Source organism: Ochotona princeps, chromosome 1, assembly GCF_030435755.1.
Source record: "Ochotona princeps isolate mOchPri1 chromosome 1, mOchPri1.hap1, whole genome shotgun sequence".
Taxonomy (NCBI): domain Eukaryota; kingdom Metazoa; phylum Chordata; class Mammalia; order Lagomorpha; family Ochotonidae; genus Ochotona; species Ochotona princeps.
Window position 1 is genome coordinate 65,579,120 of NC_080832.1, and position 14,345 is coordinate 65,593,464.

At 36.9% G+C, this 14,345-nt stretch overlaps 1 protein-coding gene across 1 annotated transcript; it reads left to right on the plus strand.

Moving 5' to 3' along the window:
- The first annotated feature begins 11,013 nt into the window (after positions 1-11,013).
- On the plus strand, positions 11,014-11,229 carry LOC101529844 (serine palmitoyltransferase small subunit A-like). The gene has a single exon (XM_036494020.2). It carries the CDS (start codon positions 11,014-11,016, stop codon positions 11,227-11,229), a length of 216 nt encoding a protein of 71 aa, XP_036349913.2.
- Positions 11,230-14,345: the final 3,116 nt, after the last annotated feature.

The window sequence follows — 14,345 nt, forward strand, 5'->3', positions numbered from 1 at the left end:
GACTTTAAATGAAAAGCTACCTTGACTGCACGTAGAAACTATACTGAATTCATATTACAGAAAACATTTAAGTACAAAATAATCATTTGAAAGAAATATTAAGCCTTATGTTTTTGTGCTCCATTGCTGTTTTATTTTGTGATCAGGATTGGTCAAATGTTCACCTGTTCTTGAATAACACTTCAGATACTTAATTATCATATAAGTGATTTTAGTTGCTGTTGAATGACTTTTTATATTTTGGCATATTAAAGTTATATTTTCATATGCCTCAAATAATTTTACAGGCTAGAATGTAACCATATTTTATCGCTTTTATTTAATAAACATTCATGAGCAGTGACCTTTCCTGAGTTGCTCTCACTTACAGACATCCATTACAAGAAGTGCATGGCATGCAGAAGTTGTACTAATCTCTTTTTCAGAAAGTGAAATTCTAAGTGCACACAGGGAAAAAAATGGATTCACTCCCATCAAGCGCCTGAGTAATGTTCTGTCTTTCCTTTAGAAGTGAATACCTTTGGGCCCGGTGGCGTGGCCTAGCAGCTAAAGTCCTCGCCTTGAAAGCCCCGGGATCCCATATGGGCGCCGGTTCTAAGCCCGGCAGCTCTACTTCCCATCCAGCTCCCTGCTTGTGGCCTGGGAAAGCAGTCAAGGATGGCCCAAAGCTTTGGGACCCTTGCACCCACGTGGGAGACCCGGAAGAGGTTCCTGGTTCCCGGCATTGGATTGGCACAGCACTGTCCCGTTGCGGCTCACTTGGGGAGTGAAACATCGGAAGGAAGATCTTCCTCTCTGTCTCTCCTCCTCTCTGTATATCCGGCTTTCCAATAATAATAAATCTTTAAAAAAAAAAGTGAATATCTTTAGGAAACAGCCCAGAATAGGCCATGGAAAGTTTCCCATTGGCATACATTTGGCATGGATCAGGGGCAGACCAGGCTGAATCAGTTCATGTCATTCACTAGAAAATACCAGCACCAGAAGAGAGTATGGGTCGAGCCAGGTTCGGTTGAGACAAAAACCAGTGCATAATACAGAATGCCAAGATGAGGTTGCCTGTACTGGATGTGACTGCAGCACCCAACCAGCACACGTGAGAACCAGGAAGGGAGGGGGCACAACCAGCAGGGAGAATAAGGAGGGGTCCATTTGCAAGACAGCTACTCCCACTGGAGAGCGTGGGCTGGGATGGGGGCAGACCAGACTAAGCAGGGCTACAACACCTGTGTGCTTCATGTGGACTAGATCAGGGAAAAGCCAGGCTCGGCTGATTATTCCTACTGGTGCAAGCATAAAATAGAGTGGGTGAGGGTTGTTTGGGCTTAGCCACAGCATCAGCTGGCAGAAGCTGGCACTGGGGGCTAATTCTGTCAAGTCAAACCACAGAACCACCTGAAGAGTGCATAATCCGGGAGTGAGAAAGACCTGGGAGGGAAATAGTGTGCTCCTCCCTCTTGGATTACCACTTCCACGGGAGGTCATGAAAGCTAGGAAAAGGGCTAGGGTGGATAGACAAGAGAGGCACTCAACAACAGCCATGAGGGCTGCATAGTGGAACTGGTTAGATAGAACTAAGCTTCAACACCCATCGACATGTACAAGAGCCAAATGAGATGTTGGACAGACTGGACTAGTCTGCCACACATACTGGCAAACCACGGTAGGGGGCGGGCCTGGTGGAGGTTATTGTGGGTCACTCTGACTAGACTGCAGCTCCCACTGGTTTATGAGAGAGGGCCAAGTATGTGCTGTGCAGAACCAGGCTGGACTGCAACACCCATTGGTTCCAGTGGAAGTCGGGGCTGAAAACAGAACCAACCTAGCAATTGCAACCACCAGCTGATTGGGGTGATGGACTGTGCCGGGCCCTGTGCTTGCTAGAACACATAAGAATCTGGTCTGGAAATACCTCAGAGTTTCTTTGGGGATCTCCCCAATCACAATGCCGGGCTCAGAACCCTAACCAAGAAAAGACAGAAGACAGAACAAGTCAATCAACCACCTCAGCTATATGTTGGCAATGAAAATACTGGGCAAACAGAGACTCTGATGGACTATGTCAATCAGTGGATTCTCCAACGACCTCATCGTGCTTGGAGTGGCAAGATTGGCAGCGATTCATAACTGATGAACTATTAAAACCACTTGAGCAATGCCCTCAGAGCATGCCCTACATTCGGGACCTGGGGTGGGTGGGAAACTGGTTGGGGCTTCTCCCTTAAAATCCCCTTTATCTCAGATACATGAAGAAAACAATATGGAAATAATAGTCTTACCCACTTCCCTATAGTCCTTAAACCTTTTTACCCTAATTAACTATGTAAAGATTGTAAAAAATATAATAAAAAAGATTAAAAAACCAACAAAGTGAATGCTTAAACAACAAAGGGCAAATTATTCAATCAAAAACTGAGTATTGAATGTATCATTTGATATTCAAATGTATATTATCATTGAAGGAGGTAAATTCTCAGAAGGATTTATATTTGAATTTTAGTAGTGGATGGAATCCATCATGGAGCTAAGGGAAATTATTTGTGTTCTACCTCTTCACCCTTTCTATATATTTGTTTCAAGTGAATAATGTGTGATTTTGCAATATAAGAAACAAAAGATAATGTTTTCATCATCTTCCAATATAACAAATGTTTATCATCTACAGTGTATCAAATGGCAATATTATGCATGTCCAACATATTCATTGCTTTGCAAATCAAACTCAAAACTCATTTTGTATTTTTATAACCTCGTTATACTTTAAAAAAAAACAGGATAATTTTATTTAAACAGGATTTAGTTTAATTCTATAATGTACAGAAAACATTTTTTTTTCCCTTGAGAGTACCACATTTATTGATATTTGCAAATATATTACACTCTGGTTTCAAGTCACTCTAATAATCAACAACCAGATGTTTAAATTAGGTTTTTTAATTTCTGATTATACAGATATTTGAATTATGAAGTATAGTTGAATGTAAGTAAATAACTTAGGAAAGCATATACGACAGCTCAGACAGGCATCTGTGTAAGGACCCGAGAGCACAGCCCACACTCAGCCTGGAGGCATCATCGACCTGATCCGGTCCTTTCCCCGCTCTGTCTTCAGAATGTCTTTTTGGGTAGAGGTCTCAGGGTTGTTAAACAGAAGATGTGATTCAAAGAAGGGACACTGATTCCTTTTCTTTTCTTTTTTTGTCTTTTTTTTTTTTTTTTTGGACACATAGTACGCTCAGAGGCTTCTGTTTACTACTTAAAAACTGTCCTTCAGGTGAAGTAATCCTTAGTTTTATCATGGTGACATGGAAGAATCTCCTTTATTTTCCTCAGAGCCGACATACGTGTTTATCACTTCTTATAGATATTCTTGTTATGTAATCTATCCAACAACGTTCAGAGGTAGCCTAGGAAAAGATTGCCTAATGCATTCTGGAGATCATATTGTCCAACAGGATAACTGAAAATCCAGCCTTGCAGCCACATGGAACTGGCACACTTTTATTGTCCTAGAGACAAAATGGAGGCGGGCATTCAAAACAAACAATATGAAGAGAAGCAGGGAGAATATGGAAACTACAGGTCCAAGGAGGACAATGTTCAGAATTTCAATGATGTTAAGCCAAAATTTCCTTGCTTATTTAGCCGGATCCTATTTTTGTATGATTTTACCCATGAAAGTATGAATATGATATTGTATCTGAAATTCACAATAATATTAAACATAATTTTAAGCATCAGACAGAGCTTTCAATTTATAGAAAATTCAAAAAGGGGCTACAAATATATGTATATATAGTTTATACATAAGTATATAAATAGCATGTCCCCCCTCTCTCTTTCTTTAATTTTTTTTTTTTTAGTTTATATGTGTTTATTTGAAAGGCAGAGTGAGAGAGAAGGAGAGAGAGAGAGAGAGAACCGAAAAGAGACAGAGATCTTCCATTGACTGATTCGTTTCCCATATGTCTTTGATAGCCCATGGGTCAGGTAAAAACCAGAAAACTGGAACTCCATATAGTACTGTGTCCCAAGGATTTGGGCCATATTCGGTTTCTTTGTCAGACACATGAGCAGAGAATTGGATTGCAAGTGGAACATCTGAGACTTGAACTGGCACTTAAATGGGGTGTCAGGATTGTAGATGGCAGATTAACGCACGATGCCTCAATGCTAGCCACTATATATACAATATCAGCAGCTTAAGCTGCTGCACATTTTTCACAAAGAATGAATCCATATTTGCATATTTTATTAACTGAGGTACATAGTTAATTCAGGCTATTTGGTTTCTTTATTTGAGTAATGATAATAGTCAGGCATTTGATAGGATGCTCCATAATTTAGTTATATTTTACTAAAGCCTTTATGATTAGAGTAAGGGTTAATATCTTGTTAGTGTTGAGGATTATCATGTAGTCAAGAATTCATAGAAATATGTTCTTCATTTAATATCAGAACTCACTGAAATACTTTAAATCTCAAATAATTGTCATGGAGTTATCTAGAACTTCATGCTAATCATTAAATGTGACCTAAAAATTGCAAGGAATTGTAAAAAATGTCATGATTTTTTCAGAATATTTTGTTGAATGGCTTGCTCCTCTTTAGTATAAACTCAAGTGAGGAAAGTACTCAGAGCTGAATTACTAATGAATCACTCATCAAAAAATGTCACAGGGAAAACCATGATAGCAAAATGATCAAACTTGACAAATAAATTGTTAATTTGTACTATCTTAAGCATAGTGAACGTAAACTTTTGAAATTTGTTACTTAAACAAGCCAATCAGTAATTCAGAAATGTCACTTTGACAGGAAAGACAAGCCGATTCACTTCAAAAATGTAATAAATAATTAGGTCAGTAAGATGACATCAGCTGGAATTGTCTGTGCTCATGAAATGAAGCCCTGGGCCCCAGAGGACCCTTACAGCCCTGTCTGTGTAGGGCTCTAATTCACTTTCAGAGATTAAATACAGTTGATTTCTGTGTGTGGAAAAATGATGGTATTTGGTGTATTTGGAGCTATATTTTTTCACAACAAATGCATTTTAGAGTTTTGCTGAAACATAAAGTATGAACGGAGATCCAAACTGCTTAACCTTGCTTTTGAAAGCACTAAGACTTCTATTTTATATTTGTTATTTGTTAATAGAAAATTCTCATTTATTTTTTTCCTAAGTTTTGCTTTCCTTTCAAATTTATTTTTTTAACCTTTCCAAAATATTTAATTCCCTCTGGTGTTCATTTAATGATTTACATAGAAGTCATACTGTGCAGACAAAGCATGAACTATTACAATTTTCATTTCTCTGCAATTAATTTTAAAATCTGAGCAGCAACAAATTCATCAATCATGATCTTGGAAGGATTTTTTAGGCTTACATAGGCACATAAGGATATCATTATGAAGACTTGAATCATTTCCCTTCAGTAAAAACAAAACAAAACAAAGCAAAACTTGATACAAATCATTGCTTTGCTCTATTTCAAGACAGAGTTAGACAAGGACAAAAGTTTCAAAACATGTAAATGCTTAATTCATTTTCTCAAAAATCCCTATTAAACCATCTTTTAATACATCTATGCCAGTGCATGAGAAGATTTAAGTTAATTCAGATACATTAATTATAAATATGTCTGTGTAGTATTGTGGACATGAGTATTTTTGTCCTTGCCCACAGGGGATGGGGTTGGGGCTGACTCTGAGAAAGACTACTAGGAGTCTGCTTTTCTCTTTGAATTTATTTATAAAATTTTTTATTCTAACCAAAGTTGACCTAAAAGACAAAATGCTTCTCTCTCTCTCTCTCGCTCTCTCTCTCTCTCTCTCTCTCTCTCTTCATTCTCTCCCCCAGATCTTTCTCTCCTCACATTAGTCCATGTAATGCCAGATAATCTCAGATTTCTCTCTTGTAGGATGGAGCTATATGCATTGAGATGAGCAAATAGATAGTTAGGGTTCATTGTAAAATTGCCCTTTGAAAACAAACAACAACAAGAACTTGTTTCTCCTACAGTTTGTTCCTTAGAAAAGTTAGTTTTTCCCGGCTCCTGGTTTTATTAAAAAAAAAAAAAAAAGAAAAATTCCTGGAAAATGAACCCTGAATTTCCAGTTTTATCACAACACACCAAAGACTTCAGAAAATCTCTGAGAGAAAGCAGAGGGCATGCTTCTCCAAAAATTGTCTTTGAACAAATGGAAGTGTCAACCTCCAGTCCTTATTGGAATATAAATACACCTTCCCAAGTATGAGAGTGAAATAAAGGGCTGCCCAGCCAGTGCCTGAGACTCTGGCTTTGTGTGGTAGTGGGACAATGAGGCTACCAATCAAACCCTTCTGATGGACGGCTGCTCTGGTCAAGATAGACAGGTTTAGAATCCCTCCCTATGTTTATCTTCTGCTGTTATAGCTTTTTGCTGGCTTGTTTTTGTTTCTTTGCTTAATTTGCCTTGTTTTTTCCTTAAAATTGTGTTTTAAGGACAGCACTTTCTTGAGTAGCAACCTTTTGTACTCATTAAACCTCAATCTGCTGCACCAAAATTCAATGTGGGTCCAATTTCAAGCCCAACTACTCCACTTCTAAACTGTCTCTCTGCAAATGACTTGGGAAAATAGTGGAGGATGACCCAAGTGTGTGGGCCCCTGCATTCACTTGAGAGAACAGGAAACTTGAAGTGCTTGGGTGAAAGTGGAAAAGGCAAGCAAATAGATCCTCCCCCAAACTTTCATAGGAAAAACAGACTTGCCAATGCCTTGATTTCACCCAGTCAATTTACCTAATGCCCGTCAACAGAGGACTGGATAAGAAAGCTATGGTTCATCTACTCCATGGAATACTACTCAGCTATTAAAAAAAACAAAATGCAGTTCTTTGTGGCCAAATGGGTCAAACTGGAAACCATAATGCTAAGGGAAATGAGCCAATCCCAAAAGGTTAAATACCACATGTTTGCCTTAATTTAAGACGATATGATGGTATGTATAACATGTTATGTTATGAATGTTATATGTTGTGTATAAACTAAAATTGAAGTGTAGGTGAGGTGGTCACAGAAGATGGTTAAGAACTCGCATTTACTTTTACCATGTTGGTTACTCATTACTATGTCAATTAATTCCATAGTGATGTAAATTTTTGCTGATGGTATGTTGGAGCTTTCAATTGACTGGGATGATACTCTGCTGGCTCTGTTTTCAGACCAGAGAGGGTATACCTAAGAAGCCGTTGAACTTGACTGGACAATAAGATGCTGGACTCTATGTTTGGTATACGCTTGCAATGGGGGAATCTCAACGGAACTTGAGCTGTGTTCATGCAACAAGGTGGAGGAATCCACCATGGTGGGAGGGTTTGGGGAGGGGTGGGGAGAATCCAAGTACCTATGTAACTGTGTCACATAATACAATGTAATTAATGAAGAAAAAAAAAATAAAACACACAAATCAGAAAAAAAAAATTTACCTAATGGAAATGATTCACATTACAAATAGGATTTTCCTTTCATATTATAACAATTCTGTTTTCACACCTTACAGTAATTTTAAATGACTAGTCTGATCATAATTGATAACATTTTAAATAAGGAATCATATTTAGTTAAAAAATAAACAATCACTGAGATAGAAATTTATGGACCTATTGTACATGAGGGTGAGGACATGCCTCATTTTACATGTTCTCATGATGCATTTTTATATTTTGAAGAAATGTAAACTGAAGTGAACAAAAATTCACAAAAAATAACATTTCTTGATAAAATATACATACTACTCAAAGAAGCAGTTTCTATCTTAAAAACCAACTTACTTTCTTCAAATAATCAAGGAAATATTGAGGAGACAGGGAAACCTACAAATTTGACATTTTAAAAGTATGTTAACTCAAGTATGTTATTTATTTCAAACTTATTTTAAAAGCAAAGTAATCAAGAAAATATGTTTCACAAATGTAAGAATAGAAAACATATTTAATGAATCTTTGTGTAAGTCACATTGTATTCATTCACTGAATATAACGATATTATAAATATATCAGGACCATGAGGTGCTTAGTGCCAACTCCCCTGAATATTTTAACATACAGAGTTATTAACTGTGCTGTATTAAAAGATTCTGGAATTTTTTTGAAAAGGATATTTTTTTTGTAGCTGTTGTAAAGAAAAAAAGTCTTAGAAATCGATATTAACCACATTATGTTAAAAAATTTATACTTTTTCTCTTTTTCTAATTTAATTGCCTCTACTCTCCCTTTGCTGTGGCAAAATAAGTAAATCCATTCTTCAACATTCAAAATGCATTGTCCACAAATCTTATGTTATAGTGATGATTTCAAAGTTTGCAGGATTAGTCTATCAGAGATTGAAGATCACACATTATTAATAAAATACTCAATATAGAATGGAAAATAATCTTATTATTAAATAATAAAGCTTTAGATAAAATAATCTAGTAGTAAACAAAGTATTATCCTAGATCACAGATGCAGATACGTAAGGAAAATCAATCTTAATTTGTAAAGGATAAGAAGTAAAGATAAAAAAAAAAAAGGCAAGGCAGGAGGGGACAAGGGGAGCGCTATGATGTAATATGCTCCAACTGTGACATAATAAGTCTCCAACTGTGGTGCCAACATCCCCTATGGCTGCTGGTTGGAGTCCCAGCTGCTTCAGTGCTGAGCCAGCCACCCTTTATTATGCCTAGGAAAACAGCAGTCCACAGGCTAAAAGCCTTGGGACCCTGCACCCCTGTGGGAGTCCCAAAAGGAGTTCCTGGATTGAGATCAGTTTACCTCTGGCCATTTCTACTATTTGGGTTGTGAACCAGAGGGTGAAATAGCTCTCTTCTCTCCTCTCCCTGTACTTCCATCTTTCAAATAAACAAGTTTTAAAACAAGAATAGGAAATAAACAGAAACAAAAAAATCAACAAACAAAAACAACTATAAAATCATTTCAGCAAGTTTTATGGGTGAGCTTAGGTAATTGGAAACTCATTCAGTTTGGTGTCTTGGATTATCTAACTTCATTTCCCAACTTAATGGTGTTTTCGTTTTGTTGAACTTTTCACATACTTGCTGTAGGGTGACAAATAATATATGCAACCAGAAAGTATATTTACCCTAAGAATTTTTTTCCCAAAACTGCTCTACTAGGGTTCTATGAAGTCAAAATATATTCCTAGAAAATTTTCATGCATCATTTATGTGCATTTGTGTTTACAATTTTCAAATAAAGTAGTTTTGAAAACACAGATTCTAACCAATGAGATGCTTTTAACATTGTGTTGCTTATTAGTAGACAATGTATCCAGTGATTCAAGAACCAGTATTATGCCATATTTTAGGCTTTCCTTGTCCATTCTCTTGTTTAGAGAAGTGTTTTCATCCTAGGACTGTAGATAAAAAGAAGACATCCAGGTAAGACTAAATGGAGATTTTAAACTACCTGTATTCATCATTCAAATGAGAAGGACATTAGATAGCATGAATGGCCACACAGTGGTTGCAGCCATAATAGAGCACAAAGAAGGAGGCTGTGGCAAGCAGAGCTGGAGAGTAGCGTACACCCTGATCCTGAGCAAACTGGTGTTGGGATTGTTTGAAGTAGTCTAGGGGGTGACATGAATTTAAAATCTGATAGTCAGGGATGAGCAAGACCTCACCTGGTCCATTCTACACCCATCTGAGCTTTTCCTGATTTGTACCAGACCAGGCTTATACAAGATCTTGATTTTAGACATTTAAATTATGATAGCAGCAAACCCTAGAAATAGTATACTGAATTTCTGCAAATTCAAGAAACCGAAACTGGGTTCTATAATTCAGATAACCAGGAGTCAAAGTTGTCATGCAAATAAGTAGAGAAAAGAGACAGATCCTGAGTTACTAATCCCAAGACCCTATGCTTAATGTCTATGTACTAGATCTGAGGCACCCTAACTAAATTTGAGTTCAATTGCTTATAATTAAAAGAATTAATTGAGAAATATTATTTTAAACTCATAATCAATGATGAAGCCATACTTTTCCAAATCATCCACACACATTAAAATGTTATTTTACTAGTTTAAAAAGAATAACCATATCAAAATTATGAATTTATTAATTTGTTCTCTATTAGCAGAAAACTAGCAAGGCCTCTTAGTATTTTTCTATCACATTAGAATTTTAAGCAGATTGTTTACATGAAAATGCAATTATTTATTTATTTATTTATTTATTTATTTATTGGGAGGTTTTAGAAAGATGAGTCAGATGTAACTCTGGTGATTTTGGCTTAGTTTCAACCTCTTTGTACTTTCTCTTTTTAAAAATGTATGCTAATAAGTTCCCAGAAATATTGTACAGATAAACTAAAAGGCTCTTTGCATAAGTGAAATGTCATATAAATGCAAATTAATAATACTACTGTATGTTATCATTATATATAAAATCTTTCAATGTGAAGCACTGTTTTAAGTTGGGATATGTTCCCTGGGGAAAGATAAGAATGAAAGAGTTCACAAGAGGACACGTAAGAGGGGTGAGCAGAGTGAAGCATATGTCCAAAAGGAAATGTAAGGAAGCTAAGATTCTTTAGCCTACAAATGTGAAGAGATAGAGCGAATACAATTGAGTTACTTAGGATTGTGAAGGGTACCCTAAAAATTGATAAAGTACTTTTTATATGCTATTCCATACTAAAAGAAGCAGAGATCACTCAAAAGTAAAAGAAAGGTTAATTTAAAAGGAATAAAAGAAAGTACTTGATCTTCAGATTGTGTAAAGTCAAACCACATAATTTGATAATTTAGGGATTAAAATGCAGGGGCTACAGTTTTACCATAGGGAAAAGTGGACATTTCATAGTTAAAGAATTTTTAGTATTAAATAGAGGACATAAAAATGTGAGTCCAATGCTCCTCGGTGTTAGAAATGTAGTTATTCTACTAATAAAAACAAAAATTTAATTAAAAAATGAAGAAATGCAGCTGTTCTGAGTCTGATGTTCAGCTGCATCGTGGAGGCGCATGGTGGCCATTGTGCTGCGGCGGGCTTGGAAACAGATGTCCTGGTTCTACTATCAGTGCCTGCTGATCAAGGCCCTCTGCATGCTGGAGCCTTGGGAGCACACTGCATTCAAATCTGTCTTGGTGTTCATCACGGGAATGGAACTGTACACTCGCTATGTGTTCATGTCGCAGCACAGCATGGCAACCTTGCATTATTTTGAGATTGTATGGTGACTGGGATGTGACCAGAATCCAGATGTTCCCTAGAGAGACCTACCCTACAAAGTTGGAATGAGAGTTCATCCAGTGTCATAAAGAAACTACAATTTCAGCATAACCACCCTTACAAAGACTAAAATTCATAAGTAGAACAGGAAAAATTCTAACTCATGTGTTATGTTCTTTATAATGTTAAAAGAGGCTCTTGTATAGATAGTAATTTTTGTCTGTTTTAACAGCGTACTCCTTTGTACTTTCGACATCAGTATTTTCTTAGCCTCTGTGACTGCTTCAATATTACCCCGTGAACACTTCTCTTAACGTAACTTTGAGTACATTTTAGTTGCCTTCTCTTTTTAAAACCCAAATTCATTAGTTGGGGTCTACTGTTCTTGCTATTGCATGACATATACACCTACCTGGATATATTTCTGCTCTTGACCAAAGTTTTGTAAGAAACCACAACAGATTAGGGGTAGGCGGGTGGGGATGTGAGGATATTTTATTGAGAATTTTACAAAAGACATAGCTGTAAGTTTGAACTCAGGGGTACGGTTTTAGCTATCTAGATTCAAAACTGCTTTTGTTTTAAAACTAGTCCAGTGTTGCTTAACAACGAAAAAGAAAGATCTTGCCCATGTTAAAGAACTTTTCACCTTTTAACTATCTAGTTCTTAAGTGAATTTGTTTCCAGAAAAAGTGATATATCTCATAGCGCAAGTTAGTTAAGTTAGCATTAATAAGTAATACTTTTGCAATGTAGAGTTTTTAGCAGAAGGTAAATAAGATGCCTTTGAGAGGCACTATGAAGAGTGTACTTCCTTAAGCTTGATGCTGTGATTGTAACGGGTGCTGTAAACGCACATTGAAATAAGATATAATGAGATGATTTATTGTTAAAAACTATATAAAAAAGGAAGTGTAAACTTGGTTAAAATCCTTTGTATTAAAAATATTGCTTAAATGTAAAATGACTAATTTTTGCATGTAAAACTCATTAAATTCAGAGAGAACAAAAATCAGCTGATGAAACAGTAAAAAAAAAACAGAAATAGAGTGATTATATTATTCATATTAAACAGAACATAACCTAGGAGGCTGATGAATTATCATTATTCAGAAGAAACTAGGATTTTTATTTTCCAGGGGGAGAACAGAAAACCTCTGAATGTGTCCACACTTCAGCAGGCCACATTCCATATTCATCAAACAATCATTCTCCCCACTATTTATAAGTTGGATTATTTTTATTAATTTGCCTTCTCATTTACATACATATCTTGTGCAGTTAATGCATTATTGGAAAAACTGCTACTGAATCAAATATTGTGTGACAAAGTTTGAGGTTTGAATTCAATACTAATGAGTTCTGGGGATAAGCTCAGCAAACAGAAGCTCAGGTCTTATAATAGTTAATATGTCAACTGCTATCAACATTAACACTTTCGGAATTTTGTTATAAAAATCTGCAGAGCGAAGATGCATTTCATACATCCATTCGATTTTACAGGAAAAATTTGAGAATAAACTGCTTCTATTTTAAAGTTTGAGGGCATTAAAAAAACAAGTGACTCAATTGCCTTGATATTGACTGTGAGATAACTTTCCAGGGATAAATACTAAGTATGTATTGTTTTACCTCATTTTTATTTACATAATTCAAAAGCAACTAGTGCCATTTATGCTAATGAAAATTGCTCCACTGAAAATATCTAGAGAAAATATAACTAAATACTTGTCCAGAAAAAAAAATCAATAAATAAATATATTAACCCTTATTTTTCCTACCAGAAAAAAGTGACTGCTCAAGAATTATGCTTTTAGGGACCCGGCGCCCTGAACACGCCAGGATATCATATGGGTGACAGTTCTAATCCCGGCTGCTCCACTTTCCATTCAACTCCCTGCTTGTGGCCTGGGAAAGCAGTGGAGGACAGCCCAAAGCCTTGGGACTCTGCACCCGTGTGGGAGACCTGGAAGAGCTCCTGGCTCCTGGCTTCAGATCGGCTCAGTTCCAGCCATTGTAGCTGCTTGGGGAGTGAACCATCGGAAGGAGGATCTTCCTCCTGCCTCTCCTCTCTGTGCATCTGCCTTCCCAATAAAAATAAATAAATATTTTTTTTCTTTTTTTTTTTAGATTTATTTATTTTATTACAAAGTCAGATATACAGAGAGGAGGAGAGACAGAGAGGAAGATCTTCCTTCCGATGATTCACTCCCCAAGTGAGCCGCAACGGGCCGGTGCGCACCGATCCGAAGCTGGGAACCAGGAACTTCTTCCGGGTCTCCCACACGGGTGCAGGGTCGCAAAGCATTGGGCCATCCTCTACTGCTTTCCCAGGCCACAAGCAGGGAGCTGGATGGGAAGTGGAGCTGCCGGGCTTAGAACCGGCGCCCATATGGGATCCCGGGGCTTTCAAGGCGAGGACTTTACCCGCTAGGCCACGTCGCCGGGCCCAATCTTTTTTTTTTTTTTTTTTAAAGAATTTGTGCTTTTAAAAGAAACTCATTTTTTCTGTAGCAGTCTCCCATGTTTAGAGAATTTATAACCAGGTGCAATCTAATAGATCTATATTATCAGATAGTATAATAATTAATAGTTTCCTATCTAGTGATCACAGATTTTACTAAGGAATTCTGAAAAAAGAAATCTTACTTTTGTGCAGATATTTTAGGATTTTCAAACTTAGTTTAGTAATTCAGCGACAGGCATTGTGGACCAACTGAGTAAGTATCTGTCAGGGACACGTGCATATTACAGCACAGTGCCTAATTTGATTCCCAGCTACTCCAGGTTGATCCAACTTCTTATTAAGGTGTCAAGAGAGGCAGATAACATTCCAAGTACTTGGATAACTCTAGATTTAAATGATTTCTTTGAAAGAAAAGTGATATGAGAAGCCAAGAAATTAGGAAGGCTAAAATAGCAAACAAACTGGATTACATCTCTGAGTCCTAAATGTGAGCAAGCAAGATGAGATGGCTAAGACAGCTGAGTGAGATGATTCGCAGTGCAGAGAGGAGGGTGGAAGTGGTTTGGCTGTGATTTGCTGCTGATTACGTGGTCTCTGTGTAAAGGTAAGCATACACTTTAGTTATTGCTACGTATCTGAGGAAAACTTCACAGGTCA

Bases quoted from the DNA above. Each gene is read 5' to 3' on its own strand.
- LOC101529844 (XM_036494020.2), top strand. From the start codon at position 11,014: ATGGTGGCCATTGTGCTGCGGCGGGCTTGGAAACAGATGTCCTGGTTC.